This window comes from Cricetulus griseus (assembly GCF_003668045.3).
Source record: "Cricetulus griseus strain 17A/GY chromosome 1 unlocalized genomic scaffold, alternate assembly CriGri-PICRH-1.0 chr1_1, whole genome shotgun sequence".
Classification (NCBI taxonomy): domain Eukaryota; kingdom Metazoa; phylum Chordata; class Mammalia; order Rodentia; family Cricetidae; genus Cricetulus; species Cricetulus griseus.
In genome coordinates this window covers 247,259,542-247,275,712 of record NW_023276807.1, presented here as the reverse complement: position 1 = coordinate 247,275,712, position 16,171 = coordinate 247,259,542, and the positions used below count along the sequence as shown (strand labels likewise).

The 16,171-nt window shown below is 35.1% G+C and overlaps 1 protein-coding gene across 1 annotated transcript in view; it reads right to left on the bottom strand.

The window, feature by feature from the left end:
- Positions 1 to 2,522: 2,522 nt before the first annotated feature.
- Positions 2,523 to 16,171, bottom strand: part of LOC113833253 (40S ribosomal protein S29-like) — a 138,486-nt gene continuing 124,837 nt past the window's right edge. The window contains 2 exon segments of the mRNA XM_027394017.2: positions 2,523 to 2,646; positions 2,648 to 2,689. Coding sequence (XP_027249818.2) covers positions 2,523 to 2,646; positions 2,648 to 2,689 — 166 coding nt within the window.

Genomic DNA, 16,171 nt, shown 5'->3' with positions numbered 1-16,171 from the left:
TTAAAAAGGTATTAGAGAGGTCTTCTGTAGATTTCACACACCAATCATAACTTGATCTTTCTTTTGGGGGCCCAAGGAAAAAAGACATTTGAGTTTTCTCTCATTTCTATACAAAAAAAATATTCCTTTGCTGGTACAGAAACCTGGGAAATTTGATTTCTCAAAGACAAACTGGGCAAAGCAAGAATTTAAATGGAACCTACAATAAAAGGATTTTACGTAAGATAATACAGTCTCAAGAGTGAGTGACCTTCAATTACTTCTCTGTTATTCATGTAATTAATGTGCCCTTTTCACCTTCAAGTAGAAAGAAATTATGGAAAGGTAAAAGCACCAGGAAGTGAGGTGCATGGAAGCCAGTAGTTTGTGTTCAAAATTGGCTTTTCTGAATTACATGTCAAAATAAAGGTGGTGGCCCAGACTCTGGGAATATGCATGGGGGCTGCCCAAGCCTAATGCCTGGCATCTACAATCAAATTTCGAATAAGTAAAACTTGACAAATTTAAAGAAATTGACCAAACTCACAAAATTAAGTATTTATACAATATCAAAATACAACTTTAATATTTGTAGCATATACAGAACTATGTCCTCTTTTACTTCAGTTAAGAACAATTGAGTTCTTCTCTCTTATTTGTGTTTGACTAATTAGAATGAAATAGTAACAGTTTTACTAATTACTTAAAAGCCAAAATTGGATTTGTTGACTATTATAAAATTTATTTTCAACCTTGATATTCTGTATACCTTTATTTTTTTCTCCTTAATTGGATTTTCATTAATCTCTACATTGTATTTAAATGACTCCAACTCTAGTTTCTCCTATACTTTTGTAATTGTTGCTGTTAATTATACTCAGTGTGTGTGGCATGCATCTGCACTTTCATGTGTGTCACACATGAAGTCTCCTGTGTGTGCCATATATGCAATTTCTTGTGAGGCACACATGAATTTCAGAGAACAACCTACCAAAATGGGCTTGCATTCTTCTGAGCATTTTAATGAAAAAAAGGCCACATATTTGAAAGAAAGTAAGGATGGTTATTTGGGGAAGCTGTGGAAGGAAGAAATGGAAGGAAGAAATGATCTAATTTTATATAATCCCCAAATTAAAAAAAAACAACAACCTAAAGGAAGGAGAATTTCCTAAAATACTGCTTATACTTGATCTTCTATTGACCTGGAATTTTAAAATTAATAAATATTTGGATATGCCTGTGTTCACATGCATGAATGTGTGTGTGTGTGTGTGTGTGTGTGTGTGTGTGTGTGTGTGTGTGTGTGTGTGTGTGTCTACATGGAAATGAAAGTACTTGAGGGGTTCTGATATGGGTGCTTAGAACTCAACTGGGGTCCACTCCATTTCCAGAGTCAAGACTTTTAGAGTAAACTTAAAAAGTAAAAACCAAACAACTAATATTAGACTGTCAGTGTAAAGAATGTTTAAGCATGAAGAGGAGGAGGTTAAAAATTCTTGACTGGAAGATATTTTCATTATGAATTTGTGCTGTTTAATTCTAATTTTCTTCATTCATTATGTTCAGTTTGTTCTGTTTAGATTATGTCAAAACATTAGTGATGAGCTAATACATGATAAAATGTAAACTATATGATCAATATTTTATTATTCATTTATTTAGAAATAAATAGTCTAGTAATTTTTCATCTGTTCATATATTTCAGGAAAGGTTGATAATCTCATTTAGTTTGATGTTTTAAGGAAATATCACAAACATTATTACACCCAAGAAAGGGAAACTATAGCAAACAATTCTATCATGTCTAGTTTGATGAGCCAGTGAGCTTAATGAGGATAGAGAATAGAGGATATGTGAGTATTACTTACAGGGTCATGATGAGCCAGACAGCTACATCACATAAAGAGCCACTCTAGTATGAGAGAAAGGTGCATTGCATATATTATTACATATATTACAGCTTTCATTTTAGTATTTTTATGGTGTGTGAAAAACTGCGTCTCTGACTCTTGTGCCTTTCGAGTGGCTTTTTTCCTTCTGTTTGGGTTTTCTTGTCCAACTTCAATGTGATGTTTTTTTATTTATCTTTTTATAATTTATCTTGATATATTTTGTCTTTGTCCTGTATAAGTCTGCTTTTCACTGGAAAGACAGAAAAGGGTTGGATATGGATAGGAATGGTAGAGGGGAGGAGCTGGGAAGAGTAGGAGGAAGGGAAACTGAAATCAGGGTATATTGTATGAGAAAAGACTCTATTTCCAAAACAGAGAGGAAAAAGCAAGAAAGCTACATCTCTAATGTGTAGAGCAGTAATTATTGTCACTTGACCTGATCTCTAAAACCCTAACAAACTAGTCTTTTTGCACATTCATTTGTGAAGGATTTCATCTGAAAAGGAGGATTTCCCCAGAAGGAGATCAACTGAAGTAAGAAGATACAATTTTGTTCTGAGGGTCTTCATTTTTCTATTATTATTTATATACAAAGACTAGCATGATCTGTGTCACTGGGTAAATAGTCTTGAATAATCCGTATAAGGTCGCTTAGTCCAATTTAATGAAGTTTATGTCCTTCAATTACTGATGGAAACATTGACAGCACATTTTCAGCCTATATTTCCAGATCAGACCATGGCAGTTAGCGAAGACTGGGCAAGAGGGAGAACCCCTTACATGGTTTACTCCAGTAGAGCTGCTGGTGACCCTTCAGTCTGCCAGTGAGGAAAATGACAGACATTATTGGACTCCATGGATCATACTGTATTTACCAATCAACCAACTCCTCTTTTATTATGTATTCATTCTATTGCTTTTTTCTGCTAGGGAATCCTGACTGTAAAGTTGGGCTTCCTACATACTATAGGCATATGTCCACCAAATATCTCATTCCCTGGCCTGCAAGTGATGATTGTTCATATATCCTGGAGTTGGAAGTACAGGGGTATTTTTGAATCTTGTAGCTTTTTTGGTGCATTCAGGTGCTTTCTTTCTTCATTCATGAAGGGCATGTTATAGTTTAAAAATCAAATAGCTACAGTACACACTTACTAAAAACAGGGCTCAAGTTCAGTGACTAGGAGTATGGAATACATGTCAGTCTTTATTAGGATACATTTGTTAAATTTCCTCCTGTTGATGTGAAAGTTCAGAATTACAAACTTTTCTTGGAATTGATAAAAATATAAAATCGGGGTTCAACAAGTATGCTACATTCTAATGTGAAAATAAAAATGGGTTAAAATGCTGTAAGTGGTTTCAGGAACAAGGGCAGACAAAGAGGAATCTCAAAGGAGAGGAGATGCTTTCAATGAGAGAAAAAGGGTCAAGAAAATATATAATGTTTTGCTCTATCATTTATAATAAAGACCTATCCCTCACTGCAATGGCAGTCATGATGTTTAAAGTAGTTTTAGTGTATACCATAGGTTTTTTTGTAATATTCATATTGTTATAATCTTTTTGGTTCAGTGTAGCCTTGCTGCTTGTTTGAGATATTACTAAGGGAACTATAGCATTCAGATCAATAGGATATCATGGCTGGTAGGGATTCTGCTCTATTTCTTCTCAGTTCTCTGAGAACACATGGTGACAGTGTGGTTTCTACTTTCTCTAGTAGCCCACAATTTTCATCTTTCTCAAGCTTTTATTTTAAATCTTATTCATCCTTATGTCAGGAGATCGAAATAGTCATGAATCATCTATCATTTCACTTAAACACATGCTTTTCACTATATAAAAATATGAATACATATATTTAAAGTGCACAGTATGTTATATTGATTATACATGTGTGTGTATGTGTGCATGTATGTATGTATCTTATTTTTATATATGAGTATATATATATATATATATATATATATATATATATATATATATAATATGAGATATAATGAGTGCTAATGAAGCCAATTATAACATCCAAGTGTTATAATGGGGAATGTAATTCTTTGTATGTTTATCTTATTGATTATTGAATAAAATACTGTTTGGCCAATGAGACCGCAAGTTAGACAGGACTAGAAGTCAAAGAGGATTCTGGGAAATGTAGTAGAGAAGTGGTGCTGCAGGCAGGAAGTGACATAGCAAGGAGACTCATATATAAGCAAAGGAAATGGGAAGTGTTCCCTTTTTCCCCTCTGCTCTTCCTCCAGTGGAGCAATGTGATCCACCAGCAAAGAGGGATGCCTATAAGGTGTACGATAAGTCTTATAAAATATATAGATGTATGGTTATTGAGACTGAGCTAACAGATGAGAATCCTAGTCATTGGCCAAGCAGCATTGTACCTAATATAAGTTTCTCTGTGCATTATTTGGGGCCGTAACTTGGGTGGGCAGCTGGTGGAGATTGCACATGTAGAGGTGGGGCTTGGCCGCTTTGGGCAGAAAGATTTATTGTAACATTTACCTCTGCTGCTGTTTTTATCTTAAGAGAATTTAAAGAGTACTCTAGCTAAATTTTTGGTACACTCTATTTTGCTAATAACTACAGCCCTCTTTGCACACAATAATATTCCTAAAACAGAATAAATACAAATTTTTTCCTGTTTTTCCTAAAGGATAACATCTAGCTTGATTGCATTTTCATTCAGTAAATCTATGAGGTAAATAATAAATATTATCAAAGAAAAAATATATTTTAAAATAAAAAATTCTGTGTAAACATAATATAATCAAATCTTTTACTTTGACATATTGGGTTTAAGTTGAAGAGAGGGATTGCACTCTAATGCCATTGTGTAACACATTATCCTGAAATTATTTAAAGTGCTCTAATTCTTATACTATAAGTTTAAATCATGATAAGGATTGTATACACAATTGGACTAAGAAAAGTAGCATACTGAATGTAACACAAATTATAAAAACACAGAGACAGATATTGGGGTTCAAGTTTCAAGCTAAAGATCAGAGACACAAAATAGCTGCCCACTAGGGCTTACCTCTTTCTCAGATTAAAAGGGTTGATCCAGTCTCCATGAGCTCTCCTCCAAGTCTCAGACTGCTGCCATTCCTCAACATGTTGGAGACTAAATCTCAGAATGCAGCCCCAAAATGGGGATCCTATCTTTTATATTCCTCTCTAGGGCTGGGCTTAAAGGCAGAAGCTCTAATTCTCTTTTAGACTGATTCACTCTTGTGTAGGCCAGCAAGAACTTGAAATCAGAGAGATCCACCTGACTCTGTCTCATGAATCCTGGGATTAAAGCTGTGTATCACCATTGCCTGAACTCTAAAGCTTGTGGCTGGTAGCATCCTGAACCCTCAAGCAAACTTTATTAAATCATAAATAATATATCACCACAACTGAACTTACAGTTTACCAGATAATGTAATAATGAGATGTTTTAAGCAGTTTTTGTTTAATACTATGTCCAAGCCTTTAAAAAGATTAGTCTTAGCCAGGAATTGGTGGCACATGCCTTTAATCCCAGCACTTGGGAGGCAGAGGCAGAGGCAGGAGGATCTCTGTGTGTTCAAGGCCAGCATGGTTTATAGAGCAAGTACCAGGATAGGCTCCAAAGCTACAGAGAAACCCCATTTCGAAAAACCAACAAAAAAAGGATTAGTCTTATTTTATATTATGTGAAACAGGTAATATATGCACATGAGTGTCATTTCCCCTGTAGCAGAGAGTCTAGGATAACCTGAAGTTGGAATAAAAGCTGTTGGAGCCACTTGATATTGGTGTTAGAAACTTAACTCAGATACTTAAGAGTACTAAATATATATTCTAACCTGTTGAGACAAATCTTAACTATATTTTACTAATTGATTATTTTAGTTATTTAAATAGCAAAGATATTATCTTCCAGATTCATATACACAAAAATTTGCACAAATCATCTTATTCTCCCTGTGATGAAAATTTGCCACTAATTTATTTTGATAAGTGGGACTTGTAATTGTGGTGAATTTTAACATCTTAATTTTCTTTTCTCATCAAACTTAGGTACCTTAATTTTCATTAAGCATTTTTAAACAACTTACTAAGACTATCTCCACATAAAACAGCATGAACAAAATTATAACATTATTCAAGGGCGTTTCAATAGCAGAGAATAGATACTGAACATGATTGAATCCTGTGAATGCCTAACAATATAATTTCAGTGATTGCATAGAATAATGATGGAAAGCTGAGCATCTCCAGTGGAATACAATATAGAAACCATTTCAGCAGGATATGTAACATGTTAAAGTTGTTTTCTAGCCTCTAGGATTTGAAATGGATAATGTATTTGACCCTCTCAACAGAGTAGACTCACTATCCCCAGAGAGCACTTTCGCTGGCTTGTTAATCTCTGTCTAAGTAGTAACCTGTGCACCAGTATAATAAAGATCAAGTTGGTTAAAGTATATGTGGTCCTAGTTTAATGCATAAATACTTCTGGCAACAAAGATAAAACCAGAAAATACCCCGAGGTATCCCAGGAACTGCAAAGTGAAGATAAAATTATTCTACTGAGCGGAATTGCTGAATTTAATACCAATATAGAAATTTTATCAGTTTATCCTGAAAGAAATTGAAAAATGTAGTACTTCAAATAATATAGCGTTAGAAGATGAAGTGCTTAACTTGTGGTTATGGGTGTAGCTGTCTGTGGACTTACTTCTCTATTGCTCACTAAAAAGGGGAAGGAAATGAATCTTTCAGAAAGATATAGCTGCACATCTTCATAAGTGCTTTGAGAGAATATCACTGTTTGCTGTGTGTTTAGGATTCACATATAGTTCCAGATATCATAATATTGCTTTTAAATGTTAAATAAGTCATTCTTATTCACATGTAAATGAGCAAAACATATATACCAGATTTTTTCAATTATCCATGTACAGTACTAGAATTATATAATACAAACATTTAATTATCATCATCATCATCATCATCATCATCAGAAAGAGGTTTACTCAATGATGAAATTGCCTAATAACTTTGGTTATAAAGTAATTAAGAAGTCAAAGACTTGATCCTGATATTTAATTAAAAATTTTCCTGCAGGTTTATTAGTAGACATTATTTGGTTATCTGAATATAGTAAGGCATAGAAAGCTATCTCTCAATTTAGGCATGTCTGTTAATCCTATCCATAATAATCCATGATTTTTAAAGGTCAAAATGGTTTTCATTGTTTTATAAGGTGTTTTCAAAGATGCATATATGGAGATGTTTTACTTATTGTTCCCATTTTTCAGGTCAGAGGGTGATACATATGAGGAAATAACTGAGGTATCCTAAATATCAAGAATTAATCAGGAGTTTGTTGAGTTAGTCAACTGCCTGCTACACATGTATATAAAACTCTCTTTTGATTTCTACTATGCAGTTAAAGCCAGGTGTGAAAGATTGCCTGTCTAATTGCAGCATAGGGAATGCAGACATGGATAGAGGCCTCAGATTCTTTGGATAGCTAGGAGTTTTATTTATTGAAGATAAGGTTCATTGAAAGTAATTATCTCAAATAAAATTATGGACAGAATTTGAGAAACCAAAGTGATTTCAATCTTTGTCCCACATAAACACAGAGAGAATGAGGAAAGAATACTATATACATCTTTACATGCATAAACCCATGGTATACTACAAACCAAATATAAACACACGCATGCGTGTGCACGCACGTGCGTGCGCGCACACACACACACACACACACACACACACACACACACACACACACACACAGATTATTTGGACTTCCAATAAAAACTAACCACTTTCCTAAAGAGTGACATTTCCATTTAAAAATATCCAACAGAAAGTGGTTTGTCTTGCAAAAGCATGTTTACTGGTAATGATAATTGTATTTCATTGAAGGAGTTGACTTAGAGTCCTAAACTTATGATTTTTGCGACAAAAGGACATCTTTTCAACAATGTTCGTAGAAGCACTATTTGTAATAGACAGAATCTGGAAGGATCCTAGATGCTCTTCAACTGAAGAATGGATAGAGAAAATGTGGTACATTTACACAGCAGAAAAAAAAAATGGAACCCTGAAATTCACAGGCAGTTGGATGGAAATAGAAGAAACCATGCTGAGAGAGGTAACCCAGTCACAAAAAGAAAAACCTGGTATGTACTAACTCATATGAATTTTAGACATAGAGCAAAAGATTTTCAGCCTAAAAGCCACACTACCATTGCAGCTAGGGGAACAAGGAGGACTCTAAGAGAGATATACATGGTCCCCCAGAGAATGGGAAAGGGATAAGATCTCCTGAGCAAATTGGGAACATGGAGGGAGGGGAGCAAATAGGGTATGTGATAGGTAGGTTGTTAGTTGGGGATTGTCAGAGGAGAAGGGGAGGGAGAGGGAACTAGAATTGACATGTAAAACAATCTTGTTTTTAAATCAAATGAAAAAATGGAAAAAAAGTTTCATGATGATGAAAAAATAGATAGATAGATAGATGATAGATAGATAGATAGATAGATAGATAGATAGATAGATAGATAGATAGATACATAGTTAGATATTACCTGAAGTACCAGAAAGCAAAGGCAGCCATACTAGTTAGCCATAGAGGCCAGGCAGTGGTGGCACACACCTTTAATCCCAGTACTTCGGAGTCACATGCCTTAGATCCTAGCACTACAAGAGTGAAATGGCTTCATGCAGACAGAAACACAAGGCAGGAGGTGACAGAGACTCATTGCATTCATCGCGAGTATTCATATGGATGGGATCACCCCTATGGTCTGAGCATTTATTAGAGGTAAGAATTAGTGGCTATCTGCTCTGGTTCTCTGATCTTTCAGCATTAACCCCTATAACTGACTCTACGTTTCTATTATTAAAACGAATTAGAGTCCATGCTACAACACTTCCTCCAAAAAGGACATATCTAACAAAGACACACCTCCTAATTGTGCTGCTGCTTACAGGGGCCATTTTCTTTAAAACCACCACATTCTACTCCAGGGTCCCCATAGATTAGTGGACATATCATAATGCAAAAATGCATTCAGTCTACCTTCAAAAGTCCCCTATAGCAGTCTCAAAGTTATTTAAGTCTGAAGTTAGAATAATGCATTTATTGAATAACAGAATGATCCAATCTCTTAACTGTAATCACCTCTAAAATCAAAATCAAAAGTGTAGACCACATACTTCAAACGTATGACACAGGATATACATTACTGCTTCAAATGAAGGAAAGTAAAGATAGTAAAGAAAATATTGTACCAAAGCAGGACACAAAATCATCTGGGTAAATTCCAAACTCTTTATCTCCATTTCTGATGTCAAAGTGCTCTTTAGATTTCCAACTCCTTTCAGCTTTGTTGACTGCAACAAAATTTTGTCTCTTGGACTGGTTCCAATCCCTGTTAGCAGGTTTTCTTGACAGGAATCACACATCTCAGGCATATCCAACATCTCAGATTATCAAAAAAGTCCAGGCTTCAAATTCACAGCTGCATTCAGTGGCCTCTCTAGGCTTCCAATCAGAGATGTCCCTGAAACATGCCTGACCTCAGAGACTTTCCCTAGAAGTGAAAGAAAATCCCATAACCCATTTCTTCTATCCTTGACTGCAAATACAGAACCACATAGCTGAAGCTACAAGTCCTGCTGCTTGCTGGGGCTTTATCCTGGTCCCCTTAATGAATTACACCTTAAACAGCTTTCTTCTTTTGATGACTTCCTTCACTGACTTAGCTTGGGTTTCCTGGAACTTGCTCTGTAGAGGAGGCTGGACTCAAACTCAGAGATCTGATTTCCTCTGCTTTAAGGTGCTGGAATTAATGATGTGCACCACCACACCTGGCTCTAAGCTTTTCTTTAACTGCTTTTCACAAGTTGTAAATTTAACTGGGTGGTAACTTACCCTGAAGCCACCACTCCCTTTATGCCATTCCTTAGTACATTTTTTCTCTTCAAACACCTGACTTGGTGCCATTCCAATTCCTAGTGCTCCGTTTCTTCTCAAATTGTACATTTTGTGGTTTTTCTTGCCCAGCTTGCTCCTTTTCTTTATAAATCTTCATTGGAGTAAGCACCAATAAATATGTGACTGAGTCCATACTAGGCTATTTTAAGATTTCTTCTGCCAACAGAATTAATCCAAAAACTGTTCACTGAAAGCCCACCCCCACAGTAACACAATTCCTCCAACAATGCTACATCTAGTTCAACAAGCCATACCTCCTAAAAGTACCACTCTCAATGGGGGGCATTTTCCTTCAAGCCACCACATTCTACAAAAAATGGAAGTTAATGTATTTGTTTTCCAATGGGATTATTTTTAAGATTAGATTTTGTTTACTTCCCACCAGAGGCTTTGCCCTTTCTGGAGGTGGATGGGATAGTGGTGAAGGTGGGGTTTGGGGGAGGAGGGAGAGTGAACTGTTGTTGGTTGAATTCAATTTAAATTGAATTGAATTTAAAATAAAAATGTATAAACTAAAAATTTCAGTGGTTCCATCCCTGCATAAAGAGCTATACACAAATAATAACTTATGAGAAAGGAGTAAATATCTCCTTCATTATGATAGTTTTTGCCTCAGCTTATTGTATTTTTTTTTAATTTATTGTTGCTACATCTTAGAAGCATATTCTTTTCTAATGAGAGACGGAAAGGGACTTGATCTGGGAAGTAGGTGAGGTAGAGCTGGGGCAGAACTTCGATGGGTAGGAGGGTAACCTGTAATCAGGATTTAGTATAGGGGGAAAAAAAGGTGATTTCAATAAACAGTTATATAATTGTTATAGAATTGTTTCATTCTAAGGGAATCAGAGGTCTTTATGCTCTATGCAAATTTTGAATGGCTTCTAATGACAATAGTGAAACATAATATCCAAGAATTTTATCTGTATTTTGACAAACTATACAAATCAACTTTGCTGTCAATGTTGTTGAAATAATAGATGTTTCACCTCATTTATTTATACTACTAATTTTATATTATGTATAAGCTATGTGAGTATAAAGTAACCTTTGCCCTCAAGGCCCATGGAACTCTGCAGAAGAGGCATAAATATGGTAGAGACAGAAGTGATAGATCATTCCAAGAAAACAATGTGCTATAGACACAAAGAGCAAGACATGTACATATGAATTCCCAGAGATTATAAAAACATGCACCTACCCAGAACAGGCTCAAGCTCATTGGGGTCCCAATGATGACTGTGGGAACTAGATACTGGCTCACATCCCTAATCCAGAAGCTATGTCTAATTGACAGGAGCTTCTAATGGAAAGAATGGTTTTCACCAATAAAGTATCACAGTGTGCAAAAACCACACTTACTGGCAGTCCCCATGATAAGGAGTATATGATCAATACAAGCAACCTCAATGGTATGTTGAGGACCTGTTGTCTTAAATTATTTGGTCATTTTTTTATATTACCATCATTGTGTTTTATAGACTAATATGTGTATCTTTGCGCATGTGTGTTGTATGTGTGTGTGTGTGTGTGTGGTATTATGTGTGTGTGTGTGTGTGTGTGTGGTATGTGTGTGTGTGTGTGTGTGTGTGTGTGTGTGTGTGTGTGTGTGTGTGTGTATGTGTGTGTGTGTGTGTATGTGTGTGTGTATGTGTGTGTGTGTGTGTGTATGTGTGTGTGTGTGTGTGTGTGTGTGTGTGTGTGTATGTGTGTGTGTGTGTGTGTGTGTGTATGTGTGTGTGTGTATATGTGTGTGTGTGTGTATATGTGTGTGTGTGTGTATATGTGTGTGTGTGTGTATGTGTGTGTGTGTGTATATGTGTGTGTGTGTGTGTGTGTGTGTGTGTGTGTGTGTGGTATTATGTGTGTGTGTGTTTGGTTGTGGGAAGGTATATGGGTATGGGTGTGTGTTTGCTTTTCTTTGTCACTTTGTTAAGGATAGTTTGCTAATTTTTATTATGCTTAATTGCTTTCTAAAGAGAGAAAGAAAGGATATGGATCTTTTGTGTTGGGAGGATTTACGAAGTTTTGGATGAGGGGAGCGTGATTAAAATATATGGTATGAAAAATGTTTTCAATAAAAAGGAATGTGCTCAGCTGTTAATTTATTCCTTTCTTGCTTCTAAAATTCTCATTCTATTATAGTTTCAGTTATGGAATTTCATAAAAGACTAAATATCAGGTGGTATGTTCCACACTTATTCAATGGAGTTCTGTGTTACAAAGTAACCTGCGGTACTCCTGTTGGTGAAAATACATTGTAAGCAATATATAAAGCTAAAGAAGTAGTTATTCATTACTGATCACTCCAATAAATTTCTTAAAAGGCCTTGTGGTATTTTCTTAATCATAAAGAGTATTAGTAGCATTTTCTAAGAGTATATCAGTTAAGTAATTTGAGAGACTCATAATTCATGTTATGAAGATTGAATTATAGCTGTCTTACTAAATCAAACTAAATCTATTCCTACATAAACTATCTGTCAATTACAATACAAAAAGAGTCCATTGTGATGGTTATTTTTATAGACTTGATATAGATGAGAATCACCATGGAAACACTGGTGGTGTGATATTTCCAGAAAAGTATAAGATAGGATATATCACAGAATGTGCAGATGATCACTGAAGAAGATGGAGTGGGTCCTAGACCGACTGCAGAAGAGAAACAGTGTTGAGTCCCAGTATTCATCTCTCGTGGATTCCATAAGCATGGGCGCAATGTGGCCAGCTGCCTTGTGCACCTGTGGCTGGCTATGCCTCTCCTATTGTGAAACTGTTTTCAAAACATGAGCGAAAATAACCCTTTCCTTATTTATGTTGTTCTGTCATTGGTTTTTGTCACAACAATGAAAGCAGTGATATGTTCTATTTTGCAAGCACCTTTCTCTTTCTTTTCTTGGTTCCTCTCCCAGACTGCTCCTTTCAGACCTCCATTGTTAAACCTAATGTTTTCCAGAGTACTAATTCTAAAAGCATAAGCTTATCTTTTTCTCTTATTCCTGCCCCTCCTCCCAAAATTTGTTCTGATTTATGGCTTCCCTGCCCTTAAAGTGGGAAATTACCAATACGGAGCCAAGTAGAAATATAAGGGTATTTGATAGGGAAAAGCCTTACTTATGGAGCGGCCTAGTCAGCCGACATGGCAGCAGTCTATACAGCAAGCTGAAAAGCAAAAGCAAAAGCAAAACCCAGCCACCTGAAACTCTCACTCTATGTCACCCTGACCATGTCCTTGAAGCCTTGGTCAGAAACACCTGTAGCCAGCCCCTAAGTAGGTGTGGCTACAGCTTCGCCTACATGTCCTGTTTCTTTTTTTCCTTAAATATTGCTGGAAATGCATCTCAGCTTCCAACAATACTGATATGTAGTTATATATCTTGACTTAAAATATTACATCTAAATATTTTCCTCAATTTTTAAGGCCTCTATGCAATGAATGAATTTTTATCTACTACCTATGCAGAAAAATGTTAGAAACAGTATGAGACTCAATTATTTTATTCATTATTTGAGAGACTATTATATTGACAGTTATGAATTTTAAATTTGATTTTAACTTTACTGGGTGATGTGGGAGTGAATTTAAAGATATATTTTATAATACTTTAGTATCTAGAAAGAAAAAATTTATAATTAGTGTACACTCTTAATTACCTATAATGGGGAAAAATTAAAACTCAACCCAAAATATCAAAAAACTAAGATATTTTAATTAAAAGTTAAAGATGAATACATTTGTGTGAATAAAAATGTATTAAATATATGGAAAGTATATTCTGAGGCTGAGTATATAGTTCAGAGGAGTTGAGCTGCATAAAGTGTACAAGACTCTAAATTAAAAGTATAGTGTTGAAAACAAAAAGGAAAAAAAGAAGAAAAGAAAGGGTGGATGGAGGGATAAAAGGAAAAAGAAAGTTAAAAAGACAATAAAGAAATAGATCAATAGTTAACAGTTCTTTTCAGCAAACAAGAGGACTGGAATTAGGATTCAGAATCCACATAATAAGCCAAGAATGTGACAAATGCCAGGGAGCAATGCCAACAAACTACTGGGGAGTACACAATTTAACAAACAGTTAAGGAATAAACTTCATTAGTAATTGATGAGATTTCCAAATTATTTTGTAGACAACATATAGATGGACTGACATGTCAGTGTTTGTGAGAATTATAGTAAAGAGTTCATACATTTAAAATACAGTTTTCAATTTGATAAAATGTATCAGTCTGAAGGTTTGTCATCGTGTTTTATCTGTTATTTCATAAAAGCACAATATGAAACAATTAATATGAAACATTAAAAAACTCTAATATACTCATCTTTCAAAGAGACAGTGGTTTTGGTGTTGTGGTTTTAAGTTCTAATGAAACAGTTAACATAAATTTCACTTAACTGAGCAAATTACTTTATTGCCTATATATTCTCAATGATGCATGTGTCATTATACTTTAATAATGATGTAGAAACATGAATAACTCAAATTTATGCAGAAGTAACAGGTCCCTAGGCCACAATTTTAACTTAAATAAAAGAGAAAATAACAAATTTGATTTGAATTCTAGAGCGTAATTAAAGTAGTAGTTTGTTTTTACTTCAATGTAATGTTTAAAATGATTTTATGTATATTTCTATTTGTGAAGTACTTTAAATAGTCAGTATTATTAGGCAAAATTGGAGACCTGGGCCACTGCATAATACCTTCAATTTTTTTATAGTGCACTATGCTAAAAGATTTATTTAAAGATCTACTGAACATTGAGTTCCAAATTAATAATAGGCCAGTAGATGTTATATGGAAAAATTTATCATGATAACACGAATATGCAAAATATTTTATATTTTATGAACTTGAAATAGAAGTAATTGAATCTTGCTGTCTTACTAAAATTCCTTTGCAAACCTAAAATGAATAGTAGAAAGAGTTTGCAATCATTTGAAGAAAGGAAAAGCCAGTGATACATCTCCTTCACCTCACACAAATTTCCACTAAGGCTGAGCAAGGCAAGCCCTGCCATTTTGACTCAGTGCATTTTAACAACTGGACAGTGGATGAAGATGGTATTGGGAAATATAGTGTTGTGATACCTTTCAGCTCCAGGCCTGGTTAGAGAAAATTTTAGTCGCAAGTCTGCTAACTCTTGGTATGAGGTTATCTCATAAAGGCTTTTGCAAAAGAGTATAGGAAATATAAACATCAAAGTCATTATTGAATTCTCTTTTAAAGTGTATTTTTATTTAAATAGAATTGCGTAACTTTTCTTTCTCTATAATTTTTAGTTTAATTTTAAGATTTTATTTATTTACTTATTTTTCTCTCACACATGATATCCATAACAATGAGTCTCTTCCTTTCCCTTCTACCAGTTCTCCCTTCTGTCACATTCCCTCTTCCTTGGATCCACTCCTTCGTCATTTTCCTTAATAAAAGAACAGGCCTCAAGGGACATCAACTGAATACTCTATAACGAGTTACAACAGTATTAGATAAAACCCCTCATATCAAGTCTGGACAAGAACATGCTATAGGAGGGGATAGGGTCACAAGAGTCAGCAAAAGATTCAGAGACACCCTGAATCTTGCTTTCAGTATTTCCACAAGAACACCAACCTACACAACCATAGCTTAAACACAAAAGATCTAGCTCAGATCCATATAGACCCCATGATTGTCTCTTCAGGCTCATTAAACCCTTGTAAGTCCTGCTTAGCTGATTCTGTGGACCATGTTCTGTGGTGGCCTGGACCCATCTGATTCCTACAGTGTCTCCTCCCCTTCTCTAATAGTTTCTCCTGACCTCACCAGAGACCATCACAGACAACCACAACTGAACTCAGCCAAGAGATCAAAGAATCTCAGCTACTTTTGGATTCCTAGCAATAACATTGTTTTTAATTTTTAATTTTTAGTAGTACCTCTGAGAAAAGATGGTATACCAACACCCAATTGCGTGTTGAAGCTATACAACCAAATTAATAAAAGGGATTTCCTAATCAATGAGCTAACAAGGAGAGATGCATCCTGAATTATAGTGAGCCATCAAAAACCAAACTTCTCCCAGGAATAATCTCTTTTAAATGACCTTTGATAACACCTGAAAGGAAGACAAAGAAAAGTTGATATTATTATTAGAAAGTGAGGGTAGCTCATCATCTCCATTTCACAAAAGACCTAAATCCATATATAACCCATGCAAAATCTGTTTATAAATTTGAAATAAAGCAACCACAAACTTCAACTACTTAATTAATGAGTTTGGTCATGCCATTGCATGAAATATAAGTAAAAACAGACATGTT